The 8,847-nt window shown below is 37.4% G+C and overlaps 1 protein-coding gene across 4 annotated transcripts; it reads left to right on the top strand.

Annotated features, from left to right (window-relative positions):
* LOC104771324 lies at positions 1,855-6,821 on the top strand. 4 transcript variants are annotated; one of them, XM_010495827.2, is made up of 7 exons: positions 1,855-2,191; positions 2,315-2,363; positions 2,480-2,584; positions 3,054-3,199; positions 5,247-5,858; positions 5,951-6,050; positions 6,135-6,821. In XM_010495827.2, the coding sequence occupies exons 5-7, from the start codon at positions 5,281-5,283 to the stop codon at positions 6,318-6,320; spliced, it is 864 nt and encodes a 287-aa protein (XP_010494129.1). In that variant the 5' UTR covers positions 1,855-2,191; positions 2,315-2,363; positions 2,480-2,584; positions 3,054-3,199; positions 5,247-5,280; the 3' UTR covers positions 6,321-6,821. The 4 variants fall into 4 exon arrangements, with proteins under 4 accessions (XP_010494129.1, XP_010494130.1, XP_019097194.1 ...); XM_010495828.2 differs by lacking the exons at positions 5,247-5,858; positions 5,951-6,050; positions 6,135-6,821 and adding exons at positions 3,444-4,296; positions 4,382-5,220; XM_019241649.1 differs by lacking the exons at positions 5,247-5,858; positions 5,951-6,050; positions 6,135-6,821 and adding exons at positions 3,444-4,296; positions 4,382-5,210 and having other exon boundaries at positions 1,863-2,191.

Below are 8,847 nucleotides of genomic sequence, written 5' to 3'. Positions count from 1 at the left end.
CAAAGCTATCTGGATTACAAGATCGGAGTACGTTTTTGGTGGCTAGGTAAACCTTAGAAAAGAAAACGAGATAAAAGACTAAGATGTCCCAAACCAAGACTTAACAAAATGTATATATAGTAAAAACGTATGAATCCCTAAAACTTAAAACGACAAGATAGAGCGTCGGTTCGGGAATCTCCTCAAGCGTGTGAAATCAAACATGTGCAGTCGAGTCGCGAGTCGTCTCTCCCTGGGGTGCGGTCGAGTGGAACGGATCGAGTCGAGGTCATACGACTCGATGTGGGTCGAGTGGAGGTGATGCGACTCGAGCTGGGTCGAGTGGAGGTGATGCGACTCGAGCTGGATGTATATGTATCCACTAAAACGGTGATAACTCTTGAACCACGCCTCTGATTGACTTGAAATAAACGGCATTGGAAAGATGACTCAATTCTCTACATCTATCATGAAGACGTCAAAAGCTGAATCCTTCGACCGGTGGCTCGAATGATGGCTCGAGTGGCGACTCGAGTGGTGACTCGAGAGTGGCTCGATTGGTGCCGCTGAGAGTGGCTCGATTGGTGCTGCGGAGAGTGGTTCGATTCGTACAGCTGGGAGTGGCTCGATTGGTGCAGCTGACAGTTGCTCAATCGTCTGCGTTATCGACGTCTCCTAGATACCTTAAATACTCCGAAATGCACAATGTATGCAATGATGATGCAAAAACTTCCTAAAAATGCAAAGTGTATAAAAGAGGTTCTTAATTGATGCAAAACGACTAGTTATCCTAACTAAATGCATGACAAATACAGGCTAAGGAGATGCAAATTATAGGCATATCAATCATCAATACGCAACCAAATAATTAAGATTTTGATTTACAAAAATAAATTAAAAAAAAAGAAAACCAATAAGATAGATTTATTCTCAAGGTATATATATAAATTAAAAATACTAAATACATAACTATAACTGCAAATAAAACTTTTATTTTGTTCATAATTATTCTCATATATTCATTAGTTAATTATACATTATCAAATAATATTCTCAAATGTTAAAACATTCATTTGTTAATTATACATCACTGAATAATGAAATGTAATAAAGTTCATTTTCCTCATTTTTCTGTTAACTGAAATACTAAAATATGTTTTAAAAATTGAATTCTATACCCTAAACCATTTAGGGTTTAATCTTGAAACATATTTGACTATTTACCAATTAACTTAATAAAAATGCAAAAAAAGATATATTCTCATACATATTTTACTATTCTCTTTTTGCATTTTATTTTTTTCATTGAAAATAATGAAATGTGTTTCAAAATTGAACCCTAAACCCTATACCCTAAAAGGTTTAGGATATAGAATTTAAGACTTAGACTTTAGAGTTTAAGCTTTAAACATATTTTTTTATTTATAAATTAACAATGTAAATGTAAAAGAAAATTTTGTAATAATAACATACAATAGGAATAAAGATAATATTACAAATATACAAATTGATAATAAAAATTTGTTAGTTGTTGTAATTTTACATCAATAGTTTACATTATGCTATATGGTTTCATTTGTTAAACTTTTTAACTTACAATTAAATCTTTATTAAAGTATTTTTTTTATCATAATCTCATTATTGTAACTCATTTTCCATTTCATAATAGTATTTTAAAACAGTTTAAATTAAGAAAAAGTGATTAAAATGTGATAGGAAAATATATATAAACGAGAGCCAATAAAAAGAGATCACTCGGATAACTGATGTGGCATACTTTTACACCGCAAGATCCGTAGGAATCTAAGGGATACAAATGTTAATGTCTATTTATTATTTTATTGGCTAAGCAATTCAAGTATGGATCACATTATTTTTAATATCAACCGTTGATTAAAATGAATCTAACAAACACAAATTTAACCCTTTGTTTTATCCTTTTTCCACTCTTTCTCTGTTTAGTCGTATCTTTCATCTTCTTCTTATTCGGTAGATTATCCAACTAGGTTTAGCCATCAGACTACTTTGGTGGCCAATATCCGTCGAAGGTACCCATAACAAAAAACTAGGCGACCTAAAACGTCTCGTCACCGGTTTCTGTCCTTTTGGAGTCGACAATTGCAGATCTTGAGAGGGGAAGAGCGAGGAAGGAAGATGATGGTGCTTGGGGTGGAGAGGAGCCTGTCTCGTTTATATGACAGATCTGATAATGGTATTTTTTTCTAATTCTTTCGAATTTCATCGGCAGCTACCCAAAAAAAATTAGGATTTGTGTTGCATTTTTGTTTATTTTTTTCTCAGTTAATGAATCTTATTCTGTTTTATTGATACCCAGAAGCCAAGATTACAAAAAGGTAGCAGCTTTAAGCTAGACAACTATTTCGGTTAGTCTTTCTCTTTTGATTCAATTATGTGATATTAGCTTGGAATTGAAATATATTAAACTTTGTGTGTTTATGTATGTATGTGTATCTGAATCTTGGAGATTGTTTGTATGCAGAAAAGAAGAAGGCTGAAAGCTTAAGAAGAACAGAGCAAAGAGACGGTGAAGAAGAAGAAGTCACCGGAGCTGTCGTGACTAAAGTTCAAGGACAAAGAGAGACAGGTCAATAAAAGAGATTGTGGGCTTAGAGTTGATGAACTTGTGATGATGATAGTGTTTATGTTAGGGATGATTGTGAAGGTTTGTTAGTGGTAGATTGATAGGTGTTTGTGGTTTTTGTAAACAATGAAATTTGTTATGGTTTTCTAAACATTTACAAATATTTATAAACTTTGTATTAATTTTAATTGGTTCTTTTTTACAAATATTTGAAATAAAATTTTTATTTTAAATAAGGGAAATTATTTAGAATATTACATAAAAATAGGTTTATTACTAGACTAAAACGTTGAGATTTTCGACTTATTAGAATAACACATAAAAGTTTGCAAATTATTTCTATACCTGAGTTGTGTGTTTTATTACGTTTTATGCTATTCTCTTTTAAAACGAAGATCTTAAAAAGGGAAAATAAAAAGATCATAAAGCTAAATCGATCTCTTGAATCTTTGTGTTGTTTGTCTTACGATAGTTGGGTTGAGATCGACTATTTTTAGAAACTATTTGGATAGCTTGCGGTGTGAAAAGAATCTGTGTGGAGGACGTTTGGCTGGAGGACCACTGACGGCGAAGTGGTTTGAAGTACTGGAGGAGGGAAATATAGCGATTTGCTCTGAGGTAAATTTCTATATCGTGGTTTAGTCTCTATTGCTTACTGTTTTCTAAGATTTCGAGTATTACATAGTAGGCCTTGTATTTTGTGGAAGGTAATTTCTGACGAAATTCATGTTAGTTTTCTGTATGTTGTTGAGCTCTGTTTTTCGGAAGATATTTGTGTGACTTCATGTTGCTTCGTTGATATTCTAAGCAACAGATGTTTTGTGATATTGAATTAATAACAAAACGAATGCTTCTGTCGTAGTTATGGGGTCAAGCAATGATGCAAAGAGGTATCCAAGTAGGCTGTATCGGGATGGTAAATTCCCACTGCAGATCAGAAGCATGCACCATGATTGTAGTTTGCCCAATATAGCTGGTTTGAAAGGCTACGTGGGTGATGAGGTGTATGACAAAATAAGAAAGAATTCGCAGCTGGGAGTGTTATCGGATCTAGCGGAATCCAACTACTTGTTTTGTTGAAATACCATTTATTATCTATTGTCCAATCAATTGTCAATAGATATTCCATCGGAGGTATGGTTTTTGGTTGGAGGTAAGCCACTGAGGTTCTCTCTATATGAATATGAAGAAATTAGTGGTTTGAACTGTGAGAAGATTGATGAATCAGAGTGTGAAGTTGATCATACACCTTTATGGGCAGCTTTAAAGCTGAAAGCTTTTAATGGACCCCAACTGGGAGGAGCTAGTTGACGGTTTGAGAAGCTGTCGTGGGTGGTCTGATGAAATGAAGACGCAGATTGTTCGGTTGTATCTTGTTCATGTTGGAGTGCTTGGTTTATCAAGGAACAGTAGGATACCTCTGTAATACGCAAAAAGGGCGTTGAATGAAGAAGCATTTGAGAGTTTTCAATGGGGTAGGGTTAGATTCAAGAGTTTAGTTGATTCCATTAAAGTCCTTGGGTTACCTAACAATGCTTATACCCTCCATGGATGTATTGCTGATATGGGCATTTGAGAGCGTGAAGGTGTTGGGGGCTAGCTACGAGAATGTAAGAGAAGGTGTAGATTTGCCTCTGTTAAGGTGGAGAGGAGGGAGGCCAAGGAAGGATATTGAAGCCTTCATATCCGGGAGCAAACTCCTTAATAATGGGGAGGTATGCCTTCAATTTACGTATTCATTATTTGTCTGCATTTGTTCTTTCAGATAGCATATTAAAAGTTATGGTATCTGAAATGCAGCTTCAGGTGAAGCATTTAGTACCTAAACCTTTGGAGTTCATATATCCAGATTGGCCAGGACAGTATTCTGTGTATGGTGTAGGGGAAGGTTTGAAGAAGAAACTGGATAATCTGCTGTTAGACGTGATCAATGGCGAAGTGGATGAAAGAGAATGGGATTGTGTAAAAAAAAAGAAGGGGGAACATACGAAGAAGAGGGAGATGAGGCAACCTGTTGCAGGGGTAAGTGACGATGATTTCGTTGTAACAGCCCCAACCAGCATCCGTAATGTCCCCAATAATGCGAAGGAGCAGAAAGAAAGTGTTGGGGACAAATGTTCAGCAGAGAAGGCGTCTGGAGATAAACATTCAGGTGTGCAGGGTGAAGATGGTGGTGGAAGGTTATTTACTATGGTTGAAACACTAGGGGCGAAAATGGATAATATTCATATATCGTTTTCTAGAGCAATAGCGGAAGTTGTGTTCAAACTTCAAGGTATGGAGAGTAGGATGGGTAACTTTGAGAGTGACGTTCAACTTTTGAAGAAAGTTGTTATCAACTCAACGGATGGAGGAGCGCATACGCAAGGATCTCGTACATTAAGAAATGACGAACCAAAAATAGAGGAGGTATGATCTGCGTACCGTATTGATGAAATTGTTATTATATATTTAGTGTTCAGTATGAAGTCTTTGTATTTATCTATTCGAGGAAACAATAATAATTTCAGTATTGTGAAGTTGTATAATTTTGTAATTATTTTGATATATGATTTTTTTCGTTGACACAATTTAACTATTTGTATACTTTGTCTCTAGTTTAACAGCGTCATATTATATTTCAAATGTCTTGTATATAACGTCAAATACATGTCTTTTTTTCAAGTCATGGCTATATCAGATAAAGCATTCGGACAAGGATGGTTATTAAGGATAAGGTCATGTGGTCTGAGAGTATTAAAATCGAACCAGAGGACAATGCAGCCGCGAGTGTAGAGCGAATTCCAAAGCAGATGGTAGACAGTGTACAGCGTGGTAAAAGAATACATAGTTGGGAGACAGAGGAAGGTGATAAAAGAGCAAAGTATAATGACAAAATAGATGGAGCAGGTGCTCAACCCGTTCCTATTAATGTTATCCATCCGGTAAGTGGTGGTAATCCTGTATGGTCGGATCGAAAGTGCGAATCTGTTGTGGATTTAACCGAGGGGACCAGTACTCCCGCATCATCTCATACACTGAAAGATAAGGAGAAAGCCAAGTATTTTGCACATTTGTTACAAAAGGTTTTTCCTCCCTCAAGAGAGCTTGATCTTCTATTAGTAGATCCAGTGGGCACTAACATAGGGTTAAGCCCTAATGACGAATCAATGCGAGCTGCATTAATTACCCGACGTGAAAGCCACACTGTAGTCCTATCTCCCGCAGTGTACGATCCTTTTATTGAGGCAAGTCCTGAGAAAATTGCAAAGCTGATGTCCTTCCTAACTGATGATTTGTAAGTCTTCATTTAGAGTTGTATATAATTAGTGTTTATATTCGGATTTGAGGACTACGATTTATAACTGATTTGTTAATTTTGGTATTCAGGGCTAAAGTACCTTGCACTGGAAATGCCGAATTTTATTTTCGCCTCCTGACCCCTAAACAATTGTGGCCAACTACAACATTCGGCTGGTTATGGGATATGGTAAGCTTCGTAGTTTTGTTCCATAACATTTGACGCAGTTAACTATGGTATACTAATGCCTGATAGATGTCACCCGTGTTGCAGCACATGGTTACATGTATGCATATGTTCCGTATTAGGGGGACGCAACAGATTGTATTGCTTTTCTCGATCCTTTGTTTATTAGTATGTGGGCATTCGAATTCCCTCAAATGGAAGCCTCTAATCAATGGGTTTTTGGAGAAGGTTGTTTTGAGACGTACGTGGGAAGGCTGCCAAAATATGGAATGACACACAAGGTGTGGGTTGACGATGTAGACACCCTGCTCTTCCCATACAACCTCGATAACAACCATCGGGTAGCCATCGAAGCTGACTTAGTCCAGCGAAGGCTAAGAGTTTACGATAGCATAAACAGCGCTAGAACCGACGAGAGTCTACAAAAGAAGTGTAAGCCGTTCGCAAAAATGATCCCACGCTTGATACAAGCATATAACCGGAGGTACAAAGATGAGAATATCGGGGCAGCGGCATTTAGTTACTACCGGGTGAAAACACTCCAACAGAACTATCAACAAGGTGACTGTGGTGTGTACACGTTGAAGTGCTTAGAGTGTATAGCTCTTGGAGTAAATTACACAGGCCTATGTGATGCGGCCATGCCTTCTATTAGGATGAAACTTGCTGCAGACGTGTTTGATGAGGTCCCAGACCGAGACTGCTTTCTCCAACTAGATGCTACGTCGGAGACATTAGATTATCCAGAAGCTGAGTTCAACTCGGGATCAAAAAGTTGACNAAAGTTGAAGAAGTTAGGTTCCATGTACATTACCGGAGCAGTATGATTTTGCAAAATTTAAGATTGGTTTTACGCGTGTTGCTAATAGAAGATGTGTGTTTGGTCATTTTTTTGGTAACATGTGGGATTTGAGGATGTCGTTCTTAGATTATCCGAGGTCTTGTCACTCACATAACTCTTATCGGTTGTTTGTAAACCCTCTTTAGGTGTAGTGTTTTTTGTATATTGGAGGGTCTAGATATGTATCATTATGACGTCTTTCTAACCAGTATTAGTATATGTTAGGCCTTTATCAGATGTGTACGTATCATCAACTAAGTAACGGCCTTATTATGGTCTGTGTACACACGTACGTATATTCATGTGTGTACGTACCATCAACTAAGTAACGGCCTTATTATGGTCTGTGTACACACGTACGTATATTTATGGTCTGTGTACACACGTACGTATATTCATCAGTGTACGTACAATCGATTTTCTAACGTTATAGACTTGATTTTTAGGTCCATGGTTGGTGCTTAGTTTCTATCCATTTTGAGCACACTAACTTGTCCCTACTGGCAATCCTATGATATGATGAGCGTGATGTGATTAAATTGTATTCAAATTCAGCGAACCATAATCATCCTAACAGACTGTTACGGATCATATGGACCACCTGCGTGAAAGTAATAAGTACAACCAGGAAGAATGTTTATTCGCTACTTAATTTATCGGACCAATACCAGCTTCGTAGACGTCCATCGCGAACTTCTTTCGGAAATTGTCAATATTGTTGTCGGTGATCTTCAAGCAATCAGCCATCGGTTTATCCATGCTCAACAGTTCTAAAAACTTCATAGCAAAAGGTCCACAATCTTCCGTCCTCAAGTTTTGTCCTACTTGGCTAACCCTTTCAGCGGTAAATGGATCGACAGGGTAATTGACATCGATAACCCTCTGAAGTAGGTACGGTATCATCATAATCACCGGCTTGATCCGGGACATTGCAAGAGTTTCTCTGGAAAGGGTCATCAAAGGATCGTAAATGGAAACATGTCTCGTTTTAAGATTTATGCCCACTCCTACCCAATGCTTAGATTTCCAGTTCATTGGAGCATATATAACGTCGACATCTGTAACCTACTTCAACCTTGGTTCGTGGTGCATCCTTTCCCCATTGACGATGTCAATGAGTACTTTCTCCCACCTGAAATTTCGTTTCGCCGTGGACCTGTTGAATGCTTGGAACCTTCTTGTCAACTCGTAAAAGAGAACGGAGTCCAAAATTACGGTCCTTTGTTTTATCATTACTTCTCCGTTTTTGTGCCACATCGTTAGGGCAATCATCTCCATGTGCTGCAGATGCAGTTAACGCAAACCGGTCGAATTTAAATCCAACAAGAAACCATGAACACACCTAAATCGTGTAGTTAAAGTTTAAAATATGTACCTGACTATGGATCCATTTTTGGGACGATATAAGAGTAGAGAAGAATAGGCTATCTGCCTTGCGGAATCCGAAAATGGTGTGTACCCTGCGGAATTTTGTAATTATGAATATTCTATATCAATGATTGAGCATATCAATTATGTCATCTGAGTAATATATACTACNAATATGGCAAATATTCGAAATAAAAAAATAAGTTTGCACAATTGGAGGTTAACTGTTGTTTCTATTTGTACATGTCCATCAGTTTTGTTACAGCCCTCCATGCCATCGCTTTCAATTTGTAGTGCTTGGACTTCGGCCTAATAAGGTGTACGTACATAGATTCATACTTACGTACACAAATGTCACAAATACTCAAAATCATCAAAGTTAGACACTTGCCTCTTGTTCACCGTCAACTGCAGTTTCATTTTCTACAGGTATTTCGGTTTTGTTACAACCCTCATCTGACTCGCCTTCCTGACGTCTTATGTCCCCTCCGTTACTGTTAAACCACTCGACTTTTCCGCCTTTTTGATGCAGTTCTTCCCCATCCTCCTATTCAAAATAATGAAACTTTTAAGACGCGTGTTCGTAGTAGG

This window comes from Camelina sativa, chromosome 20 (assembly GCF_000633955.1).
Source record: "Camelina sativa cultivar DH55 chromosome 20, Cs, whole genome shotgun sequence".
NCBI lineage: Eukaryota > Viridiplantae > Streptophyta > Magnoliopsida > Brassicales > Brassicaceae > Camelina > Camelina sativa.
This window is presented reverse-complemented; position numbering and strand designations above follow the sequence as displayed.

What these genes read in the sequence shown, in the direction of transcription:
- LOC104771324 (XM_010495827.2), top strand. Translation starts at nt 5,281, where the DNA reads ATGGTTATTAAGGATAAGGTCATGTGGTCTGAGAGTATTAAAATCGAA. An exon ending in TCCTTCCTAACTGATGATTT is followed by an intron (nt 5,859 to 5,950) that starts GTAAGTCTTCAT and finishes TTTGGTATTCAG; the next exon opens with GGCTAAAGTACCTTGCACTG. An exon ending in TCGGCTGGTTATGGGATATG is followed by an intron (nt 6,051 to 6,134) that starts GTAAGCTTCGTA and finishes CCCGTGTTGCAG; the next exon opens with CACATGGTTACATGTATGCA.